We start from the raw sequence: 25555 nt of genomic DNA on the forward strand, positions 1-25555 counted from the left end.
CCCATTCAATTGGAATAGATCCCAAGGGCCATGTAGTCCAATCCCTTTCATCCAGGCATGAAGACACCATCAAAGCCCTCCTGATAGATGGCCATCCAGCCCCATTCAATTGGATTAGATCCCAAGTGCCATGTAGTCCAATCCCCTTCGTCCAGGCATGAAGACACCATCAAAGCCTTCCTGATAGATGGCCATCCAGCCACATACAATTGGAATAGATCCCAAGGGCCATCCAGTCCAACCCCTTTCAGCCAGACAGGACGAGAACATCAAATCTCTCCCAAAAGATGGTTACCCAGCCCCATAGAATTGGAGTAGACCCCAAGGGCCATCCAGTCAAGTGTTGCAAGGCATTGAATGGCCTTGGAGCTTCAAAGCCTGGCTGCTTCCTGCCTGGGAGAAATCCTTTGTTCGGAGGTATTATCGGGCCCTGGATTGTTTCCTGTCTGGAATTCCCCTGTTTTCTGAGTATTCCTCTTTATTTACTGTAAATAAGTAAAGAAGGGGAGTTTATATATCTGTGGAATAATGTCCAGGGTGGGAGAAAGAACTCTTGTCTGTTGGAGGCAAGAGTGAGTGTTGTAATTGGCCTCCTTGATTAGCATTGAATGGTCTTGCAGCTTCAAAGCCTGGCTGCTTCCTGCCTTGGGGAATCCAACACTCAGAAAACAGCGGAAATCCGGATAGAAAACAATCAGGACCAGCTAACACCTCCCAACAAAGGATTCCCCCAGTCAGGAAGCAGCCAAGCCTTGAAGCTGCAAGGCCATTCAATGCTAATCAAGGTAGCCAATTGCAACACTCACACTTGCCTCCAACAAACAAGAGTTCTTTCTCCCACCCTTGACGTTATTCCACAGATAAATAAACTCTACTTGTTTACTTATTTACAATAAATAAAGAGCAACACTCAGAAAACAGGGGAATGCCAGACAGGAAACAATCAGGGCCAGCTAACACCTCCCAACAAAGGATTCCCCCAGGCAGCAACCAGCCAGGCTTTGTAGCTGCAAGTCCATTCAATGCTAATCAAGGAGGCCAATTACAACACTCACTCTTGCCTCCAACAGACAAGAGTTCTTTCTCCCACCCTGGACATCATTCCACAGATATATAAACCCCATTTTTCTAGTTTCCAGCAGACCTCACAACCTCTGAGGATGCCTGCCATAGATGTGGGTGAAACGTCAGGAGAGAATGCTTCCAGGACATGGCCAGACAGTAGTTAAAAAGTAGTTCTATTTTTCTCCATTTATCAAACGTGGGAAACTCACAGAAATACAACATTTGAAGCATTTCCTTTAAAAAAACAACACTTTTACTAATTTTTCTTGGTCTTTTTTTCTCCCTTTGTAAGAACAGAAACAGAACTTTGCTGCAAAGTTCCCAAAAAGTCCCCTCCGCAGAGGTCGGGTTCTGTCCCTCGCTCCCCAGGTAAGGTTTCACGATCCGGTCCGTCTTGAACCCAGGCCTCTGTCTTCTGGAAGCCACGTCCCATCGTAGTCATCAGTGTTTCTGGCTCAGGAAGTTACGGGAGAGAAGGGAGGCCGGGGCACGCCTTCCCTGCTAGGTGGGGACCGCGGCTCCTCTCGTGGCTTCGTCCCGGCCTCGTCCCTGGGAGACATAGTCTGCAGCGGAGAGAGAGGAAAGAGAGGATGCAGCCTCTATCCTTGGCCCACAAACGCACCCCGAAGGAGGCCAGGACAAAGTTGGCAGGACAAAGAAATCAATAATATCGATCCAAGACTTGGAACATCTAAGGTCATATGGTGAGAGAGCGCCATCCTCTGACCACTTAATGTAAATAGCAGGCAATTTCAGAAGAGCTTCATCCTGTTGTTTTTGCTTCATGATTATTCATATTAAGAAATAAGTTATAATGAAGTAATTAAGGCTGGATTGATTAGGAGATTGGTTTGGTCAAATCTTATAAGCATATAAAAGTTATAATTCAATTAGAGATTTAAGGAATTGAACATATACGTGTCATCTTAAGGTAACGGGTGAAAGTTGGGATAAGTTACCTAATCGAGCAGATGTTTGGGGTCACAATGTGCCTGCCAAGACCTGATGAAGATGTCCTTGGCAACTATACATGAAAACACCTGTTAATGGTTGTATTGTGTAAATGTCAATCAATCAATCAATCGAAGAATCATAGAGTTGGAAGGGGACCCCAAAGGCCATCCGGTCTAACTCTCTTCTGTATAAAGATACAGTCAATCAATCAATCAATCAATCAATCATAGAGTTGGAAGAGAACCCCAAAGGTCATCCAGTCCAACTCTCTTCTGTATAAACATACAATCAATCAATCAATCAATCAATCCATCAAAGAGTTAAAAGGGAACCCCAAAGGCCATCCAGTCCAACTCTCTTCTGCATAAATATACAATCAATCAATCAAACAAAGAATCATAGAGTTGGAAGGGGACCCCAAAAGATCATCCAGTCCAACTCTCTTCTGTATAAATATACAATCAATCAATCAATCAATCAAAGAATCATAGAGTTGGAAGGGAACCCCAAAGATCATCCAGTCCAACTCTTTTCTGCATAAATATACCATCAATCAAAGAATCATAGTTGGAAGGGAACCCCAAAGGCCATCCAATCCAACTCTCTTTTGTATAAATATACAATCAATCAATCAGAGAGTTGGAAGGGAACCCCAAAGGCCATCCAGCCCATCTCTCTTCTGTATAAACATACAATCAATCAATCAATCAGTCAGTCATAGAGTTGGAAGGGAACCCCAAAGGCCATCCAGTCCAACTCTCTTCTGTATAAATATACAGTCAATCAATCAATCAATCAATCAAAGAATCATAGAGTTGGGACACAGAACCCACACGACCAACAAAACATACTGAAGGTTTTTGGAGAAAGAGAAAGTGTGATCTCCACCAATGATGGACTTGGACCAAACTTGGCACACAAAACCTCCATGACTCACTCAACCTACTGGAGGGGTTTGAGGGGACTGACTCACCGGTCAGTCCTCTCTTGGCTTTACCTGTCGGCTTACCTGTCACTTCCGTGGCCAGGTCCAGAGCAGCTGCCGCGTGGCTAGAACGAATGGGCTCCCACAAAGACGGTGAGGCGCAGCACGGAGCTGGAGCGGTAGCTCATCAGGGTGTTCATGGTGACCATCTCCAAGTCCAGGACAAACTCCCGGGGACCCGTCACCGGCCGGGCCAAGACCAGCATGGCGCTGATGTTGTTGATTTGCTGGGGAAAGGGACAAAAGAGACAAAGGGTGACCATACTGCAGGCTGTAGGACTCTTTGGACTCCAGGGACTGGATGGACATCTGTCAGGAGGGCTTGGATGTTTTCCTGCTTGTCAGAAGGGGGTTTGGACTGGTTGGCCTTTGGGGGTGCCTTCCAATTCTAGTGGGATATAGACTGCCTGGGAGTCTGATTGAGTCTCCTTCTTTGGAGGTTTTTCAAGCAGAGGCTGGATGGCCATCTAACGGGAGGGCTTTGATGGTGCCTTCCTGAATGACAGGAGATGGATGGCACTTGGGGTCTCTTCCAACTCTAGGATTCAATAATAATAATAATAATAATAATAATAATAATAATAGACAATAATGATGGTGGCGGTGTCTCCTCTGGAGGTTTTTAAGTAGAGGCTGGATGGCCGTCTGTTGGGAAGGCTTTGATGGTGCCTTCCTGAAAGGAAGGAGTTGGACTGGATGGCTCTTGGGGTTTCTTCCAACTCTAGGATTCAATAATAATAATAATAATAATAATAATAATAATAATAAACAATAATGATGGTGGTGGTGTCTCCTCTGGAGGTTTTTAAGTAGAGGCTGGATGGCCATCTGTTGGGAGGGCTTGGATGGTGCCTCCCTGAATAGCAAGTACTTAGCCTGGATGGCTTTTGGGGTCTATCCCAACTCTAGGATTCATTAATAATAATTATAATCGACAATAATGATGATGGTGTCTCCTCTGGAGTTTTTAATGCAGAGGCTGGATGGCTATCTGTCGGGAGAGCTTGGTCTGGATAGCTGTTGGGGTTTCTTCCAACTCTAGGATTCAATAATAATAATAATAATAATAATAATAATAATACACAATAATTATGGTGGTGTCTCCTCCTTTGGATGGTTTTTAAGTAGAGCCTGGATGGCCATCTGTCGGGAGGGCTTTGATCGTGCCTTCCTGAATGACAGGAGATGGATTACTCTTGGGGTCTCTTCCAACTCTAGGATTCAATAATAATAATAATAATAATAATAATAATAGGCAATCATTATGGTTGTGTCTCCTCCTTTGGATGGTTTTTAAGTAGGGCCTGGATGGCCATCTGTCGGGAGGGATTTGATGGTGCCTTCCTGAATGACAGGAGATGGATGACTCTTGGGGTCTTTTCCAACTCTAGGATTCAATAATAATAATAATAATAATAGGCAATAATTATGGTTGTGTCTCCTCCTTTGGATGGTTTTTAAGTAGGGCCTGGATGGCCATCTGTCGGGAGGGCTTTGATGGTGTATTCCTGTCTGGCAGAATGGGGTTAGACTGGATTGGCTTTGGGGTCTCTTCCAACTTGAGAATTTTAGGATTCAATCCACTGATCAATCAATTGATTGATTCCTCTTTGGCTGAAGCGGGTTGGACTAGATGGCCCTTGGACTCTAGAACCCGCCTTCTTAGATCTGAGAATGTTAGGATTCAATCTACTGATCAATCAATTGATTGATTCCTCTTTGGCCGAAGAGGGTTGGACTAGATGTCCCTTGGGGTTCTCTTCCCACTCTAGAACCCTCCTTCTTACCCGAATATAGAACTCTCCTTGTTCGTTGCCCGAGCGGATCTGGAACGTGTTGTAAGCCCCAGGATAGACGCTGGTGGCCTGGATCTGGAAGATATCGGAAGGCACCGTCCGGTCAGCGGTGATGCTCATGTATCGGTGGACAATGGACGAGGGCTTGTCGCGGCAGAGAGGGTTCGTGGCCGGGCAGAGGCAGCGGCTGCAGCGGGAACAAATCGGCAGGGATAACGCTATTGATGACGCCATATCCGGGTCGCGTGGACCGTCAGCACCTTTCCTACGCCTTGGCCCTACTCACTTTTCAGAGACTTGGATGTACGGTTCCTGGCAGCGGTTCTTCTCCACGCAGCGGTATTCCCCGTGGAAGTTGATGCAGTTCTGGGTTTCGGTGCATTGGTGGGCCCCCGTCTCGCATTCGTTAATATCTAGGGTTGGCGGAAGATAAGAGAGAGTCAGAAGGGACCCCAAAAGCCATCTTCGTCCAGGCACGAAGACACCATCGAAGCCCTCCTGACAGATGGCCATCCAACTCTGCTTAAAAACTCCAGAGAAAGAAACTCCATCATCAGCATCATTATCAAAGAAGATGATTGAGTCTTAGAGCTGGAAGGGACCCCAAATGTCATCTAGTCCAAGCCCTTCATCCAGGCAGGAAGACACCATCAAAGCCCTCCTGGCAGATGGCCATCCAACTGCTTGAAGACTCCAGAGAAGGAAATTCCATCATCAGCATCATCATCAAAGAAGATGATTGAGTCTTAGAGCTGGAAGGGACCCCAAAGGCTATCTAGTCCAATTCCATTCATCCAGGCAGGAAGACACCATCAAAGCCCTCCTGACAGATGGCCAAACAACTCTGCTGACAAACTCCAGAGAAGGAGACTCCATCATCATCAACTTTATTAAACAAGATAGTGAAGATTGAGTCTTTGAGTTGGTAGGGACCCCAAAAGCCATCTAGCCCAACTCCATTCAGGCAAGAAGACACCATCAAAGCCCTCCCAATAGATGGCCAACCAACTCTGCTTAAAAACTCCAAAGAAGGAGACTCCATCATCATCAACATTATCTAAGAAGATGGTGATGATTGAGTCTTAGAGCTGGAATTGACCCCAAAAGCCATCTAGTCCAACCCCTTCCATCCTGGCAGGAAGACACCATCAAAGTCTTCCCGACAGATGGCCATCCAACTCTGCTTTAAAACTCCAGAGAAGGAAACTCCATCATCAGCATCATTATCAAAGAAGATGATTGAGTCTTAGAGCTTGAAGGGATCCCAAATGCCATATAGTCCAATTTCCTTCATCCAAGCAGGAAGACACCATCAAAGCCCTCCCGACGGATAGCCATCCAACTCTGCTTAAAAACTCAAGGGAAGGAGACTCCATCATTATCAAAGAATATGAGGATGATTGAGGCTTAGAGTTGGAAGGGACCCCAAAAGCCACCTAGTCCAGCCCCCTTCATTCAGGCAGGAAGACACCATCGAAGCCCTCCCGACAGATGACCATCCAACTCTGCTCAAAAACTTCAAAAAAGGAGACTCCATCATTATCAAAGAAGATGGTGATGATTGAGTCTTAGAGCTGGAATGGACTTCAAATGCCATATAGTCCAATTCCCTTCATCCAGGCAGGAAGACACCATCAAAGCCCTCCCGATAGATGGCCATCCAACTGCTTGGAAACTCCAGAGAAGGAAACTCCATCATCAACATCATCATCAAAGAAGATGATTGAGTCTTAGAGCTGGAAGGGACCCCAAAGGCTATCTAGTCCAATTCCATTCATCCAGGCAGGAAGGTACCATCAAAGCCCTCCCGGCAGATGGCCATCCAACTCTGCTTAAAAACTCCAAAGAAGGAGACTCCTTAATCGTCAACATTATCAAAGAAGATGGGGATGATTGAGTCTTAGAGCTTGAATGGACCCAAAATGTCATATAGTCCAACTTTCTTCATCCAGGCAGGGAGACACCATCAAAGCCCTCCTGACGGATGGCCATCCAACTCTGCTTAAAAACTCCAGAAAAGGAGACTCCAGAATCATTATCAAAGAAGATGGTGATGACTGAGTCTTAGAGCTGGAAGGAACCCCAACTGCTAGTCCAGCCCCCTTCATCCAGGCAGGAAGACACCATCAAAGCCCTCCCAACGGATGGCCATCCAACTCTGCTTAAAAACTCCAGAGAAGGAGACTCCATCATTATTGTTATCAAAGAAGATGGGGATGATTGAATATTATTGATGAAGGGATCCCAAAAGCCATATACTCCAACCTCCTTCATCCAAGCAGGGAGATACCATCAAAGCCCTCCCGACAGATGGCCATCCAACTCTGCTTAAAAACTCCAAAGAAGGAGACTCCATCATTGTCAATATTATCAAAGAAGACGGTGATGATTGAGTTTTAGAGTTGGACGGGACCCCAAAAGCCATCTAGTCCAACCCCCTTCATCCAGGCAGGACGACAACACAGCCAGCAGTGTGATGCGGCAGCGAAAAAGGCCAATGCAATTCTAGACTGCATCAAAAGGAGTACAGTGTCTAGATCAAGGGAAGCCGTAGCCCGTTTTGTCAGACGTGGGTAGAAATGGATATGGATGGATCATAGTGTCAATAGAATAATTATAATAATAATAATAATAATAATAATAATAATAATAATAACCTTGACAGAGACGGGTGCTGAGCAGTTGATATCCTTGAGGGCAGGCGCAGGAGAAATGGCCTGGCTCGTTGACGCACTGATATTGGCACAAGTAAGTGGAATAGCTGCATTCGTCAACATCTGGGGGGGAAAGGAAGTAAATGTTATTTACCTATACGTTATGCCCAATGCCCTAAAAATCCCCTAAAGATGTCAATCAGATCTCAAATGAAAACACAGCCATGAGAAAGTGTCTTGCTGCCTGGAATACGCAGCAAAAAAGCACCCTCTGGTGGCTATGGCTGGAACATCACAATCTATTCTATATAAATAAAAATGTACTTGGTCTTGGAAATTGTAGAGTTGGGGTCCCGCACTTACCTTTGCAGGTGAATCCATCTTCGTCCAATTCGTAGCCCTGGTTGCAGCGGCAAATGAAGGTGCCATAGGTGTTGAAGCAGCGCTGCTTGCACGGGGCCCCCATTTCACACTCGTTCACATCTGCGAGAAGGGAATAAAATCATAAACATTGGAAAATGCCCTAAGGGCCAACCGGTCCAACTCTATCATGCTCATAAGGAAAACACAGTCAAAGCCCTTCCGGAGACAAGATGGAACTGTCCCCTGGCCCCCTCGCTCTTCAATCTGGCCCAGAGCAGCAGTTGCTGCTCGGGTGGAGGGGTCCCCAACCGATGCCATATGCAGGAGACAAGATGGAACTGTCCCCTGCCCCCCTCTCTCTTCACTCTGGCCCACAGAAGTTGGTGCTGAGGGGAGGGGTCCACAACTGATGACACATGCAGGAGACAAGATGGAACTGTCCCCTGGTCCCCTCTCTCTTCACTCTGGCCCACAGAAGCAGTTGGTGCTGTGGGGAGGGGTCCCCAACTGATGACATATGCAGTAGACAAGATGGAACTGTCCCCTGGCCCCCTCTCTTTTCACTCTGGCCCAGAGCAGTAATTGGTGCTAGGGAGAGGGGTCCCCAACTGATGACGTATGCAGGAGACAAGATGGAACTGTCCCTTGGCCCCCTCTCTCTTCACTTTGTCCCACAGAAGCAGTTGGTGCTGGGCGGAGGGGTCCCCAACTGATGACATATGCAGGAGACAAGATGGAACTGTCCCCTTTCCCCCTCTCCCTTCACTCTGGCCCAGAGCAGTAGTTGGGGCTGGGGAGAGGGGTCCCCAACTGATGACATATGCAGGAGACAAGATGGAACTATCCCCTGGCCCCCTCTCACTTCACTCTAGCCCAGAGCAGCATCTGGTGCTGAGGGGAGGTGTCCCCAATTGGTGACATTTGTAGAAGACAAGATGGAACTGTCCCCTGGCCCCCTCTCTCTTCACTCTGGCCCAGAGCAGCAGTTGGTGCAGAGGGGCGGGGTCGCCAACTGATGACATATGCAGGAGACAAGATGGAACTGTCCCCTGGTCCCCTCTCTCTTCACTCGGGCCCAGAGCAGCAGTTGGTACTGTGGGGAGGGGACCTCAACCGATCACATACGCAGGAGACAAAGTGGAACTGTCCCCTGGTCCCCTCTCCCTTCACTCTGGCCCAGAACAGCAGTTGGTGCTGGAGGGAGGGGTCCCCAACCGATGCCATATGCGGGAGACAAGATGGAACTGTCCCCTGGCTCCCTCTCTCTTCACTCTGGCCCAGAGCAGCAGTTGGGGGCAGGGAGAGGGGTCCCCAACTGATGACATATGCGGGAGACAAGATGGAACTGTCCCCTGGCACCCTCTCTCTTCACTCTGGCCCAGAGCGGCAGTTGGTGCTGGGTGGAGGAGTCCCCAACTGATGACATATGCGGGAGACAAAATGGAACTGTCCCCTGTCTCCCTCTCTCTTTGCTCTTGCCCATGGCAGTAGTTGGGGCTGGGGGAGGGGTCCCCAACTGATGACATATGCAGGAGACAAGATGGAACTGTCTCCTGGTCCCCTCTCTCTTCACTCGGACCCAGAGCAGTAGTTGGGGCGGGTGAGAGAGGTCCCCAACTGATGCCATATGCAGGAGACAAGATGGAACTGTCTCCCTGGCCCCCTCTCTTCTCTTTTAAGAGACTTGCATCCATTTAGATTAGCCAGATATTCCTGTACTGCCTCTTTACCTATTTAATGCTCCCTTTCCTCAACCCTTCCATAGAAAACGTGGGCCAAATCCAAACGCTGGGGATCCTTCTTACCCACACAAGAGCGGTTATTGCTGGCGAGTTGGAAGCCCGGTTCGCACTGGCAGGAGAAGGAGCCGGGCGAATTGACGCAACGGTGTTGGCAGTAGCGGTAGCGGCATTCATCGATGTCTGAAACAGTGAAAAAAAAAAGAGATGAAGTGATATCAAAGTTGGATCTTTTTATGACCCGACCCTCCACCATTTCCGCGGCCGAGCAACGTCAGAGTAGGGGTCAAGATGGCAAAAGGAACTCCAAGATTTAGAGACGAGATTCGGACTAGATGAACCTCAAAGTGGTACGTATTTCTGCAAATGCCGTCCAACTCACCCACGCACTCAGTGCCAATCTTCCGGTAGCCGTCGGGACACTGGCAGTGGAAGCCGCCCGGTGTGTTGATGCACTGTTGGCTCGGCTGGCAGTCGTGCAAATCGTATTCGCATTCGTCCACATCTGTGTTTGGAAGCAAAAACAGAGAATCAGGTAGACTCCTAGATTTGGAAGAGAACCCCAATGGCCATCCAGTCCAACCCCAATGTGCCAGGCAGGAATTGGATCCATTTGATTGGATCAGTGGATTGAATCCTAGAATCATTGACACCTCAATAGCCATCCAGTCCAACCCCCTTCTGCCAGGTAGGGAGACACCATCAAAGCCCTCCTGACAGATGGCCATCCGGCTTCTGCTTAAACATCTCCAGAATAGATTATTATTATTATTCCAGGCTGCATCAATAGGATTGGAGTGTTGTTACTGTTGTTGTTGTTATTACTATTATTAAGCAGAAGCCATCCAGCTTCTGCTCAAAAATCTCCAGAAATAATAATAAAAATTATTATTATTATTATTATTGTTGTTGTTATTATTATTATTCCAGGCTGCATCAGTAGAATTGGAGTGTTGTTGTTGTTGTTATTATTATTATTATTATTATTATTATTATTATTATTCCAGGCTGCATCAGTAGAATTGGAGTGTTGTTGTTATTATTATTATTATTATTATTATTATTATTATTATTATTATTCCAGGCTGCATCAGTAGAATTGGAGTGTTGTTGTTGTTATTATTATTATTATTATTATTATTATTATTATTCCAGGCTGCATCAGTAGAATTGGAGTGTTGTTGTTATTATTATTATTATTATTATTATTATTATTATTATTCCAGGTTGCATCAGTAGGATTGGAGTGTTGTTGTTATTGTTGTTGTTATTATTATTATTAAGCACAAGCCGTCCAGCTTCTGCTTAAAAATCTCCAGAAATTATTATTATTATTATTATTATTATTATTATTATTATTCCAGGTTGCATCAATAGGATTGGAGTGTTGTTGTTGTTGTTGTTATTATTAAGCACAAGCTATCCAGCTTCTGCTCAAAAATCTCCAGAAAATATTATTATTATTATTATTATTATTATTATTATTATTATTCCAGGCTGCATCAGTAAGATTGGAGTGTTGTTGTTGTTGTTGTTGTTGTTGTTAAGCAGAAGCCATCCAGCTTCTGCTCAAAAATCTCCAGAAATAATAATAATAATAATAATAATAATAATTATTATTATTATTATTATTCCAGGCTGCATCAATAGAATTGGAATGTTGTTGTTGTTGTTGTTGTTGTTGTTATTTGAGTTGGAAGAGACTATCTAGTCCAACCCCCTTTTGCCAGGTAGGAAGACACCATCCAAACCCTCCTGACAGATGGCCATCTGGCTTCTGCTTAAAAATCGCCAGAATATATTATTATTATTATTATTCCAGGCTGCATCAGTAGGATTGGAGTGTTGTTGTTATTGTTTTTGTTGTTGTTGTTGCTGTTGTTGTTATTAAGCAGAAGCCATCTAGCTTCTGCTCAAAAATCTCCAGAAAATATTATTATTATTATTATTATTATTATTATTATTATTATTATTATTCCAGGCTGCATCAATAGGAATGAAGTGTTGTTATTATTGTTGTTGTTGTTATTTGAGTTGGAAGGGACTATCTAGTCCAACCCTCTTCTGCCAGGCAGGAAGACACCATCCAAGTCCTCCTGACAGATGACCATCCAGAGAAGATGATGGTGATGATGATGATGATTATATTCCATCCAATAGGAATGTAGTTCTATGGTTGTTGTCGTTAGAGTTGGAAGAGACTATCTAGTCCAACCCCCTTCTGCCAGGCAAGAAGATACCATCCAAGCTCTCCTGACAGATGGCCATCCAGCCTCTGCTCAAAAACCTCCACCAAACTCCCAGACAGAATATTCCTTAATAGTTGGGGGACTCACCCAAGCAGGCCCCGTGCCTGTCCGGCTCATAGCCCTGGGGGCAAGTGTTCTGCACAGGGATGGCGTGGGGTGGTCTTGGGGGCCTCGGCCGGGGAGGGCTCGGTACGGCCCCCCGTTCGGCGTTGACATCGTTGATGACGGAGGCCGAGCGTGGCAAGCAGAGGTACCCGCCGTAGTGGTTGATGCACTTCATCTCTCCTTTACAGGCCTGGGGAATGGTTTCACATTCGTTGATATCTGGAGGGCAGGAGAAAGTCAGGGTCAGAGGGATGCTATTATTATTATTATTATTATTATTATTATTATTATTATTATTATTGGAACCCCTGGTGGCACAGTATTGACGTAAGAATAATAACAATCATAATAATAATATACCCATAGTATATACCATACACTCTATATTGACATAATAATAATAATAATAATAATAATCCACAAACTCTGTATTGACATCATAATAATATAACATTTCTGTATCATACCATGAACTCAGTATTGACTTCATAATGCCAATAATAATAATAATAATAATAATAATAATAATATACCTATAGTATATTATACCATACATTCTGTATTGACATAATAATAATATGCCATTTCTGTATCATACCATGAACTCAGTATTGACTTAATAATAACAATAATACCAATAATAATAATAATAATAATAATAATATACCCATAGTATATTATACCACACACTCTGTATTGACATAATAATAATATGCCATTTCTGTATCATACCATGAACTCTGTATTGATTTAATAATAACAATAATACCAATAATAATAATACACCCATAGTATATTATACCATGCACTCTGTATTGACATAATAATAATAATAATAATAATAATAATAATAATATGCCATTTCTGTATCATGCCATGAACTCAGTATTGACTTAATAAGAACAATAATACCAATAATAATAATATACCCGTAGTATATACCATACACTCTATATTGACATAATAATAATAATAATCCACAAATTATTATGTCAATACAGAGTTTGTGGATTATTATTATTATTATTATTATTATTATGTCAATATAGAGTGTATGGTATATACTATGGGTATATTATTATTATTGGTATTATTGTTCTTATTAAGTCAATACTGAGTTCATGGTATGATACAGAAATGGCATATTATTATTATTATTATTATTATTATGTCAATACAGAGTGCATGGTATAATATACTATGGGTGTATTATTATTATTGGTATTATTGGTATTATTGTCAATATAGAGTTCATGGTATGATACAGTAATGGCATATTATTATTATGTCAATACAGAGTGCATGGTATAATATACTATGGGTATATTATTATTATTATTATTATTATTATTTTATTGGTATTACTGGTATTTTTAAGCCAATACTGAGTTCTGGTATGATATTATACCATACACTCTGTACTGACATAATAATAATATAACATTACTGTATCATACCATGAACTCAGTATTGACTTGATAATAATACCAATAATAATAATAATATACCCATAGCATATTATACCATACACTCTGTACTGACATAATAACAATATGCCATTTCTGTATCATACCATGAACTCTGTATTGACTTAGGAATAACAATAATAATAATATACCCATAGTATATACCATAATAATAATAATAATAATAATAATAATAATACACTCTGTATTGACATAATAATAATCCACAAACTCTGTATTGACATAATAATAATAATAATAATATAACATTACTGTATCATACAATGAACTCTGTATTAACTTAATAACAATACTAATATACTCATACTATGTGATACTATGAAATAATTTTAAAAATATTTTTAAAATAATTTTAAAATACATTGAAATAATAATAGTACTAATATATTCTATGTTACCATAAACACTGCACTGAAATAATAATAATAATAATAATAATAATAATAATAATACCCTATGCTATATAATACCATAAACTCTGTATTGACTTAACAACAATAATATATCCAATATCATCATATACTCCATATTTCTGCTACAAAACAGGAGCTTTTTTGTTGAGTTCCAGGGCCAGAGAAGCAGATGGCGGAAACAGAAGAACGGCCTGCCTCAGGGGAGCGTGCTTGCTCCATCCATGTTCAACATCTACACAAATGACCAGCCACTGCCAGAAGGGACAGAGAGCTTCATCTATGCTGACGATTGTGCCATCATCGCTCAAGCAGGGAGCTTTGAAATAGTTGAACAGAAGCTCTCTGAAGCTTTAGGTGCTCTTACTGCCTATTACAAGGAAAACCAGAAGGGACAAAGAGTTTCATCTATGCTGACGATTGTGCCATCACCGCTCAAGCAGGGAGCTTTGAAATAGTTGAACAGAAGCTCTCTGAAGCTTTAGGTGCTCTTACTGCCTATTACAAGGAAAACCAGAAGGGACAAAGAGTTTCATCTATGCTGACGATTGTGCCATCACCGCTCAAGCAGGGAGCTTTGAAATAGTTGAACAGAAGCTCTCTGAAGCTTTAGGTGCTCTTACTGCCTATTACAAGGAAAACCAGAAGGGACAAAGAGTTTCATCTATGCTGACGATTGTGCCATCACCGCTCAAGCAGGGAGCTTTGAAATAGTTGAACAGAAGCTCTCTGAAGCTTTAGGTGCTCTTACTGCCTATTACAAGGAAAACCAGAAGGGACAAAGAGTTTCATCTATGCTGACGATTGTGCCATCACCGCTCAAGCAGGGAGCTTTGAAATAGTTGAACAGAAGCTCTCTGAAGCTTTAGGTGCTCTTACTGCCTATTACAAGGAAAACCAGAAGGGACAAAGAGTTTCATCTATGCTGACGATTGTGCCATCACCGCTCAAGCAGGGAGCTTTGAAATAGTTGAACAGAAGCTCTCTGAAGCTTTAGGTGCTCTTACTGCCTATTACAAGGAAAACCAGAAGGGACAAAGAGTTTCATCTATGCTGACGATTGTGCCATCACCGCTCAAGCAGGGAGCTTTGAAATAGTTGAACAGAAGCTCTCTGAAGCTTTAGGTGCTCTTACTGCCTATTACAAGGAAAACCAGAAGGGACAAAGAGTTTCATCTATGCTGACGATTGTGCCATCACCGCTCAAGCAGGGAGCTTTGAAATAGTTGAACAGAAGCTCTCTGAAGCTTTAGGTGCTCTTACTGCCTATTACAAGGAAAACCAGAAGGGACAAAGAGTTTCATCTATGCTGACGATTGTGCCATCACCGCTCAAGCAGGGAGCTTTGAAATAGTTGAACAGAAGCTCTCTGAAGCTTTAGGTGCTCTTACTGCCTATTACAAGGAAAACCAGAAGGGACAAAGAGTTTCATCTATGCTGACGATTGTGCCATCACCGCTCAAGCAGGGAGCTTTGAAATAGTTGAACAGAAGCTCTCTGAAGCTTTAGGTGCTCTTACTGCCTATTACAAGGAAAACCAGAAGGGACAAAGAGTTTCATCTATGCTGACGATTGTGCCATCACCGCTCAAGCAGGGAGCTTTGAAATAGTTGAACAGAAGCTCTCTGAAGCTTTAGGTGCTCTTACTGCCTATTACAAGGAAAACCAGAAGGGACAAAGAGTTTCATCTATGCTGACGATTGTGCCATCACCGCTCAAGCAGGGAGCTTTGAAATAGTTGAACAGAAGCTCTCTGAAGCTTTAGGTGCTCTTACTGCCTATTACAAGGAAAACCAGAAGGGACAAAGAGTTTCATCTATGCTGACGATTGTGCCATCACCGCTCAAGCAGGGAGCTTTGAAATAGTTGAACAGAAGCTCTCTGAAGCTTTAGGTGCTCTTACTGCCTATTACAAGGAAAACCAGAAGGGACAAAGAGTTTCATCTATGCTGACGATTGTGCCATCACCGTCCAAACGGAGCTTTCAAATGGTGGAACAGAAGCTCTCTGAAGCTTTAGGTGCTCTTACTGCCTATTACAAGGAAAACCAGAAGGGACAAAGAGTTTCATCTATGCTGACGATTGTGCCATCACCGTCCAAACAGGGAGCTTTCAAATGGTGGAACAGAAGCTCTCCACAGTTTTAGGTGCTCTTACTGCCTATTACAGGGAGAACCATCTGATTCCTGATCCATCTAAAATGCAGACGTGTGCTTTCCACCTTAAGAGCAGACACGCAGCCTATGATACTGTGAACCACCACCTCTTCCTGAGAAAAATATATAGTATCACAAAGGACGACCACCTCACCCGCCTCATAGGAAACCTGCTACAAAACAGGAATTTCTTTTTTGAGTTCCAGGGCCAGAGAAGCAGATGGCGGAAACAGAAGAACGGCCTGCCTCAGGGGAGCGTGCTTGCTCCATCCATGTTCAACATCTACACAAATGAGCAGCCACTGCCAGAAGGGACAGAGAGTTTCATCTATGCTGATGATCGTGCCATCACCGCTCAAGCAGGGAGCTTTGAGATGGTTGAACAGAAGCTCTCCACAGTTTTAGGTGTTCTTACTGCATATTTCAGGGAAAACCAGCTGATCCCTAATCCATCTAAAACACAGGTGTGTGCTTCTCATCTTAAGAACAGACAAGCATCCCGAGCTCTTGGGATGACCTGTGAAGGAATCCCACTGGAGCATCGCAGCGTACCCAACTACCTGGGAGTTACCCTGGACCGTGCTCTGACCTACAAGAAGCACTGCCTGAACATCAAGCAAAAAGTGGGTGCTAGAAACAATACCATACGGAAGCTGACTGGCACAACCTGGGGATCACAACCAGACACAGTGAAGACATCTGCCCTTGCGCTATGCTACTCTGCTGCTGAGTATGCATGCCCAGTGTGGAACACATCTCACCACGCTAAGACAGTGGATGTGGCTCTTAATGAGACATGCTGCATTATCACAGGGTGTCTGCGCCCTACATCACTGGAGAAATTACACTGCTTAGCCAGTATTGCACCACCTGACATCCACCGGGAAGTAGCAGCCAATAGTGAAAGGACCAAGGCAGTGACATCCCCAGCTCATCCCCTGTTTGGGTATCAGCCAGCATGTCAACACTTAAATCAAGACATAGTTTTCTAAGATCTACAGAGACACTCGCTGGAACACCTCAGCAAGCGAGAGTCCAAAAGTGGCAGGCTCAAACCCAGCACCTCAACCAATGGCTGATACCAAATGAGAGACACACAGAAAACTGGGCGACTTGGAAGGGGCTGAACAGACTGCGCTCTGGCACCACGAGATGCAGAGCCAACCTTAAGAAATGGGGCCACAAAGTGGAATCCTTGACATGCGAGTGGGGAGAAGAGCAAACCACTGACCACCTGCTGCAATGCAACCTGAGCCCTGCAAAATGCACAATGGAGGACCTTCTCACAGCGACACCAGAGGCACTCCAAGTGGCCAGATACTGGTCAAAGGCCATTTAATCAACTACCAAGCTTGCAAATTCTGTGTTTTGTCTGTTTGTCTTTACCTTTGCAGTGCTGGCTCTCCGCATCCCACTGGTAGCCATCTGTACATTCCTAGGACAGAAGGACAAATGCAAGAGTTATATGATCTTGATTATAACTTCACACAGTATTCCTCCTTTTGCAGATTTACGAGTCAAACAAATACCCACAAAGGGCGACGGCTGAAGCTATGCCACTCGCTTACCGTATATGTGTCAGGTTCCTCTGGTTCTTGTGAAACTGCAACTCCCAGAAGCGTCGCCAGAAGGAGACACAAAATGGGCTTCATTGTTCCGCCTGAAAGAAAAGAGAAGAAAGCTTAGAGATATTATGTTATGGCACGCTGCAATTCCCTTTTTCACGTGGGACCCAAAAACAAAAAAGAAAACAGATGCCATTTTGCCCAAATATTGATGCTGAAGCCTCTGAGCGTATACAGAGTGCAAATGCAAAGATATAATGGACAAAAGTCAACATTGACACTGAAATTCAACACTGCTTGAGCTCTGCGAGTGCAACTTTTTTCCGAATGAAGCAGAGAGTGTTTGAGGACCGGGACATCCGTAGGGAGACCAAGGTGCTTGTTTATAAAGCTATTGTCCTCCCAACCCTGCTATACGCCTGCGAAACGTGGACTGTCTACAGACGTCAACATTGACACTGAAATACAACACTGCTGGAGCTCTGTGAGTACAGGATTTTTCCGAACAAAGCAGAGAGTGTTTGAGGACTGGGACATCCGTAGGGAGACCAAGATGCTTGTTTAGAAAGCTATTGTCCTCCCAACCCTGCTATACGCCTGCGAAACGTGGACTGTCTACAGACATCAACATTGACACTGAAATACAACACTGCTGGAGCTCTGTGAGTACAGGATTTTTCCGAACAAAGCAGAGAGTGTTTGAGGACTGGGACATCCGTAGGGAGACCAAGATGCTTGTTTAGAAAGCTATTGTCCTCCCAACCCTGCTATACGCCTGCGAAATGTGGACTGTCTACAGACGTCAACATGGACACTAAAATACAACACTGCCAGAGCTCTGCGAGTTCAGCATTTTTCCGAATGAAGCAGAGAGTGTTTGAGGACCAGGACATCCGTAGGGAGACCAAGATGCTTGTTTATAAAGCGATTGTCCTCCCAACTCTGCTATACGCCTGCGAAACGTGGACTGTCTACAGACGTCAACATTGACACTTAAATACAACACTGCCTGAGCTCTGCAAGTGTAGCTTTTTTCCGAATGAAGCAGAGAGTGTTTGAGGACCAGGACATCCGTAGGGAGACCAAGATGCTTGTTTATAAATCTATTGTCCTCCCAACCCTGCTATACGCCTGCGAAATGTGGACTGTCTACAGACGTCAACATTGACACTGAAATACAACACTGCCTGAGCTCTGCGAGTGTAGCTTTTTTCCAGATGAAGCAGAGAGTGTTTGAGGACCTGGACATCCGTAGGGAGAGCAAGATGCTTGTTTATAAAGCGATTGTCCTCCCAACTCTGCTATACGCCTGCAAGACGTGGACTGTCTACAGACGTCAACATTGACACTGAAATACAACACTGCCTGAGCTCTTCGAGTGCAGCATTCTTCTGAATGAAGCAGAGAGTGTTTGAGGACCAGGACATCCGTAGGGAGACGAAGATGCTTGTTTATAAAGCTATTGTCCTCCCAACCCTGCTATATGCCTGCGAAACGTGGACTGTCTACAGCCGTCAACATTGACACTTAAATACAACACTGCCTGAGCTCTGCAAGTGTAGCTTTTTTCCAAATGAAGCAGAGAGTGTTTGAGGACCGGGACATCCGTAGGGAGAGCAAGATGCTTGTTTATAAAGCGATTGTCCTCCCAACTCTGCTATACGCCTGTGAAACGTGGACTGTCTACAGACGTCAACATTGACACTGAAATACAACACTGCCTGAGCTCTGCGAGTGTAGCTTTTTTCCAGATGAAGCAGAGAGTGTTTGAGGACCTGGACATCCGTAGGGAGAGCAAGATGCTTGTTTATAAAGTGATTGTCCTCCCAACTCTGCTATACGCCTGTGAAACGTGGACTGTCTACAGACGTCAACATTGACACTGAAATACAACACTGCCTGAGCTCTGCGAGTGTAGCTTTTTTTCCGAATGAAGCAGAGAGTGTTTGAGGACCTGGACATCCATAGGGAGACCAAGGTGCTTGTCTATAAAGTTATTGTCCTCCCAACCCTGCTATACGCCTGCGAAATGTGGACTGTTTACAGACGTCAACATTGACACTGAAATACAACACCGCCTGAGCTCTGCAAGTGCAGCATTTTTCCGAATGAAGCAGAGAGTGTTTGGGGACCAGGACATCCATAGGGATAAGAAGGGGCTTGTTTATAAAGCTATTGTCCTCCCAAACCTGCTATACGCCTGTGAAACGTGGACTGTCTACAGACATCACCACTGACACTGAAATACAACGCTGCCTGAGCTCTGCGAGTGCACCATTTTTCCGAATGAAGCAGAGAGTGTTTGAGGACCGGGACATGCGTAGGGAGAGCAAGATGCTTGTTTATAAAGCTATTGTCCTCCCAACTCTACTATACGCCTGCGAAACGTGGACTGTCTACAGACGTCAACATTGACACTAAAATACAAGACTGCCTGAGCTCTGCGAGTGCAGCATTTTTCCGAATGAAGCAGAGAGTGTTTGAAGACCAGAACATGCGTAGGGAGACCAAGGTGCTTGTCTATAAAGCTATTGTCCTCCCAACCCTGCTGTATGCCTGCGAAACGTGGACTGTCTACAGACGTCAACATTGACACTAAAATACAAGACTGCCTGAGCTCTGCAAGTGCAGCATTTTTCCGAATGAAGAAGAGAGTGTTTGAGGACCAAGACATCCATAGGGAGACCAAGGTGCTTGTCTATAAAGCTATTGTCCTCCCAACCCTGCTATATGCCTGCGAGACGTGGACTGTCTACAGACGTCACATGCAACTTCTGGAACGATTCCATCAGCGCTGCCTCTGGAAAATCCTGCAAATCTCTTGGGAAGACAGGTGGACAAATGTCAGCGTGCTGGAAGAAGCAAAGACCACCAGCATTGAAGCGATGGCCCTCTGCCATCAACTCTGCTGGACCGGCCACGTTGTCCGGATGCTCGACCACCATCTCCCAAAGCAGTTGCTCTACTCCGAACTGAAGAACGGAAAATGGAATTTTGGTGAGCAAGAAAAGAGATTCAAAGATGGGTTCAAAGCCAACCTTAAAATCTCTTATCATAGACACTGAGAACTGGGAAACCTTGGCCCATGAGTGCTCCAGCTGGAGGTCAGCTGTGACCAGCAGTGCTGCAGAATTTGAAGAGGCACAAATGGAGGGCGAAAGAGAGAAACATGCCAAGAGAAATGTGCATCAAGCCAACCTCGACCGGGACCGCCTTCTTCCTGAAAACTGTGGGAGAAGATGCAGATCAAGAATTGGGCTCCACAGTCACCTACGGACCCACCGCCAGGACACTGATCTTGGAAGACTATCCTACTTGGACAACGAGGGATCGCCAAAGTAAGTAAAGAAGTTAGTTGAGGAGTTACGAAGGTGGAGGCATTACTTTTCATTCAACCCTCGTAAAAAGTCCATCAGAAGGAGTCTAAAATATAAAATATTCCGGCATAAACAAAACATGTACGGATCCCCCAAATGGGATCACAAAGAAGAGAAACTCAGGAATGGATGAAGCCATTCAGATGCGTTGGACTATAGTTCCCAGCATCCAGGGAAGACGTGTAAGGCCCATCGCCCTGCAACCATTGCCATGTCTTAAGTGTCCAAAAGAGTTAGGAAAGATGAAAAAAATGAAGTCCTGGGCTTGGATTGCAGGAATCCACCTCCTTCCAGGGATGAATGGAGCCTGTGTTGCGTTTGCCTTCAAAGGCTAAACAAGGTCTAAATATAGCCCTTCTTTGGACGAATGTATATATCTGTTTCAGCCACAAAGTTTATCCAAGTGTCCACCTTAAACTCCATCGTCAAGAGTCTCCGAAGGTTCAAAGCGGTGGTCAATTAAAAAAAAAAACTAACGAAGCTAAAGTCAACTGGGATAGAAATGGGAACACTGATCAGTTTCTAAAGCAGGCATGGACAAACTTTATCCCTCTGGAATTTTTAAGCAGGGGCTGGATGGCCATCTGTCGGGAGGGCTTTGATTGTGCCTTCCTGCCTGGCAGAATGAATTGGTTGACTCTTAGGGGTCTTTTCCAACTCTGGAACATAACAACAACAACAACAACAACAACAAACAACAACAAACAACAACAATAATAATAATGTCTATTTCTCGAGTTTTTTAAAGCAGGGGCTGGATGGCCATCTGTCAGGAGGGCTTTGATTGTGCCTTCCTGCCTGGCAGAATGAATTGGTTGACTCTTAGGGGTCTTTCCCAACTCTAGAACATAATAACAACAGCAACAAACAATAATAATAATAATAATAATAATTATTATTCTAATGTCTCATTCTCAAGAGTTTTTAAAGCAGAGGCTAAGTGGCCATCTGTCTGGAGGGCTTTGATTGTGTCTTCCAGGGGTCTCTTCTACATCTAGAACACAATAATAATAATAATAATAATAATAATAATAATAATAATAATGGAGTCCCTTTCTCAAGAGTTTTTAAAGCAGAGGCTGGGTGGCCATCTGTCTGGAGGGCTTTGATTGTGTCTTCCAGGGGTCTCTTCCACATCTAGAACACAATAATAATAATAATAACAACTGACAATAATAACTATAATAATAATAATGGAGTCTCTTTCTCAAAAGATTTTTAAGCAGAGGTTGGATGGCCATCTGTCTGGAGGGCTTTGATTGTGTCTTCCAGGGGTCTCTTCCACATCTAGAATGCAATAATAATAATAACTGACAATAATAATAATAATAATAATAATAATAATAATAAGGGAGTCTCTTTCTCAAGAGATTGTTAAGCAAAAGGCTGGATGGCCATCTGTGTGGAGGGCTTTGATTGTGTCTTCCAGGGGTCTCTTCCAAATCTAGAATGCAATAATAACTGACAATAATAATAATGGAGTCTCTTTCTCAAGAGATTTTAAAGTAGAGGCTGGATGGCCATCTGTCGGGAGGGCTTTGATTGTGTCTTCCTTTCTGGCAGAATGGACTGGATGACTCTTGGGGGTCTCTTTCAACTCTAGGACTCAATAATAATAATGATGATGATGATGATGATGATGATGATGATGGAGTCTCTTTCTCAAGAGATTTTTAAGCAGAGTCTGCATGGCCATCTGTCAGGAGGGCTTTGATTGTGTCTTACTGCCTGGCAGCATGATGTGGGTAACTCTTGTGGGTCCATTCCAACTCTAGGACTCGATGATGATGATGATAATAATAATGATTATGGAATCTTTCTAGGGAGATTTTTAAGCAGAGGCTACATGGCCATCTGTAGGGAGGGCTTGGATTGTGCCGTCATGTAAGTCAGGGAGCTGGCCTGGATGTCCCTTGGAAGTGTCTTCCAACTCTTATGAGTCAAAGAGCCTTCTCTGGAGGTTTTGAATATGAGACTAGATGGCCATCTGTCAGGAGGGCTTGGGTTGTGCCGTCATGTAAGTCAGGGAGCTGGGCTGGATGTCCCTTGGAGGTGTCTTCCAACTCTTATGAGTCAAAGAGCCTTCTCTGGAGGTTTTGAATATGAGACTAGATGGCCATCTGTCAGGAGGGCTTGGGTTGTGCCGTCATGTAAGTCAGGGAGCTGGGCTGGATGTCCCTTGGAGGTGTCTTCCAACTCTTATGAGTGAATAAGCTGCCTCTGGAGGTTTTGAAGACGAAACTAGATGAGGTCTTTTCCTACTCTAGGATTCTATGATCCCTCTCTGGAGGTTTTTAAGCAGAGGCTGCATGGCCATCTGTCAAGAGGGCTTTGATTGCCTCTTACTGCCTGTCAGCATGAATGTGGGTAACTCTTGTGAGTCCCTTCCAACTCTAGGACTCAATATTATTATTATTAATAATAATAATCGATAATAGTGATTATGGAATCTCTATCTCAGGAGATTTTTAAGCAGAGGCTGCATGGCCATCTGTCAGGAGGGCTTGGATTGTGCCTTAATGTAAGGGCTACTCTTACGAGTGAATAAGCCGCCTCTGGAAGTTTTGAATATGAGACTAGATGGCCATCTGTCAGGAGGGCTTGGATTGTGCCGTCATGTAAGTTAGGGAGCTGGACTGGATGTCCTTTGGAGGTGTCTACCAACTCTTACGAGTTAATAAGCCGCCTCTGGAGGTTTTGAAGGCGAAACTAGATGGCCATCTGTCAGGAGGGCTTGGATTGTGCCGTCATGTAAGTCAGGGAGCTGGCCTGGATCTCCCTTGGAGGTGTCTTCCAACTCTTATGAGTGAATAAGCTGCCTCTGGAGGTTTTGAGGACGAAACTAGATGGCCATCTGTCGGGAGGGCTTTGATTGAAGGTTGGACTGGATAACCTTTGGGGTCTTTTCCTACTCTAGAATTCTACGATCCCTCTCTGGAGGTTTTTAAGCAGAGTCTGGATGGCTATCTGGCAGTAAGGCTTAGATTGTGTCCTCCTCCTCCTCCTCCTCCCTAGAAGTAGAGGGTTGGACTGGATGACCTCTGGGTCTTTTCCTACTCTAGAATTCTATGATCCCTCTCTGGAGGTTTTTAAGCTGAGGCTGGATGGCTATCTGTCGGGAAGGCTTGGATTGTGTCCTCTTCCTCCTCCTCTGTAGAAGCAGAGGGTTGGACTGGATGACCTCTGGGGTCTTTTCCTACTCTAGGATTCTACGATCCCTCTCTGGAGGTTTTTAAGCCGAGGCTGGATGGCTATCTGTCAGGAAGGGTTGGATTGTGTCCTCCTCCTCCTCCCTAGGAGCAGAAGGTTGGACTGGATGACCTCTGGGGTCTTTTCCTACTCTAGAATTCTACGATCCTTCTCTGGAGGTTTTTAAGCCGAGGCTGGATGGCTATCTGTCAGGAAGGCTTGGATTGTGTCCTCTTCCTCCTCCCTAGAAGCAGAGGGTTGAACTGGATGGTCTTTGGGGTCCCTTCCAGTTCTAGGATCCATTGGGAAGAGACTGAAAACGGGAACAGAAATAGATGTGGTTCCAGGCAGCTGGAGGGGACCAAAATCCCCAAATGACAAGCGTGTCCCTTTGGAAACAACAGGGAACGTTGTCCCAAAACATGGACAATAGCTGTGATCCGACTGGGCCCTGATCATATACTCTCTTCTCTCATCCCATTCCTCCTCCCTCTGGCCCTCTTCCCTGGCAGCTTCGGCCTCCTCCCCGTTCCTCTCCCAGCATCCCCAAAAGCAAAGAAAGGACACAAAAGCCCATCATCGCTCACCGCCCGGCTCTCCTCCTTTGGTTCTGGCTGGTTGCAAAGCAAGGCTCCCTTCTGGCTCTCTGGGATAGAGAGAGAGAGAGAGAGAGAGAGAGAGAGAGAGAGAAGTGTGCGCTGGCGCAACCAAGCCACCCCCCCATCGAGAAAACCCAAATTCCTGGCCCCCCGCCAGGCAGCCAAAGGAGTCGCCAAAGGATTCCACCCAACATCTGGTTCCACTTAGCTCCCAGCAAACACCGCTTTTCCTGGCCAGCTGTTCCCAGCCATCAAATCCCCCCCTCGTCCTTGCAAAACATTTAACCCGACATGTGCTGCACCCCTGCGCAAGGCCGCGCGTTGCGTTCCAACAGGTACCGCACATACGAACCACAAAATGCACCGAGGTACGATCACGGCCGATGCAAAAGGGATCGAGGAGCCTTAGCAAACCCGTACAGCCAGTTTGAAACCGGGTAAAGGATCCCAAAAGCGACTTACCAATCCCCTGGTTGGGCCATCTTATCCGGCACCGAATTATGGAAATAAATAATTCCGTGTCGCTTTCAGGAAAGGGAAAAGCTGCGCATCGCAAATGCTGAACCGGACTTGGCACATAGACAGGGGCGGCTCAAGCATTACGCAAAGTAAGCATTACGCAAAGTAAGGAAAGGGAAAAGCTGCGCATCGCAAATGCTGAACCGGACTCAGCACATAGGCAGGGGTGGCTCAAGCATGACGCAAAGTAAGCATTACGCAAAGTAAGGAAAGGGAAAAGCTGTGCATCGCAAATGCTGAACCGGACTCGGCACATAGACAGGGGTGGCTCAAGCATTACGCAAAGTAAGGAAAGGGAAAAGCTGCGCATCACAAATGCCGAACCGGACTCTACACATAGACA

General features: G+C 44.7%; 1 protein-coding gene across 1 annotated transcript; it reads right to left on the reverse strand.

Moving 5' to 3' along the window:
- Positions 1–1221: 1221 nt before the first annotated feature.
- On the reverse strand, positions 1222–25051 carry EFEMP2 (EGF containing fibulin extracellular matrix protein 2). The gene is made up of 12 exons (XM_060758175.2): positions 24682–25051; positions 17532–17623; positions 17350–17398; positions 11893–12129; positions 9939–10061; positions 9623–9739; positions 7818–7937; positions 7458–7577; positions 5087–5213; positions 4792–4987; positions 3029–3231; positions 1222–1628 (listed from the first exon to the last, which is right to left on the reverse strand). The coding sequence occupies exons 1-11, from the start codon at positions 25037–25039 to the stop codon at positions 3070–3072; spliced, it is 1701 nt and encodes a 566-aa protein (XP_060614158.2). The 5' UTR covers positions 25040–25051; the 3' UTR covers positions 1222–1628; positions 3029–3069.
- Between the last annotated feature and the right edge of the window lie 504 nt (positions 25052–25555).

The sequence above is a fragment of the Anolis sagrei genome, chromosome 12 (assembly GCF_037176765.1).
Source record: "Anolis sagrei isolate rAnoSag1 chromosome 12, rAnoSag1.mat, whole genome shotgun sequence".
Lineage (NCBI taxonomy): Eukaryota > Metazoa > Chordata > Lepidosauria > Squamata > Dactyloidae > Anolis > Anolis sagrei.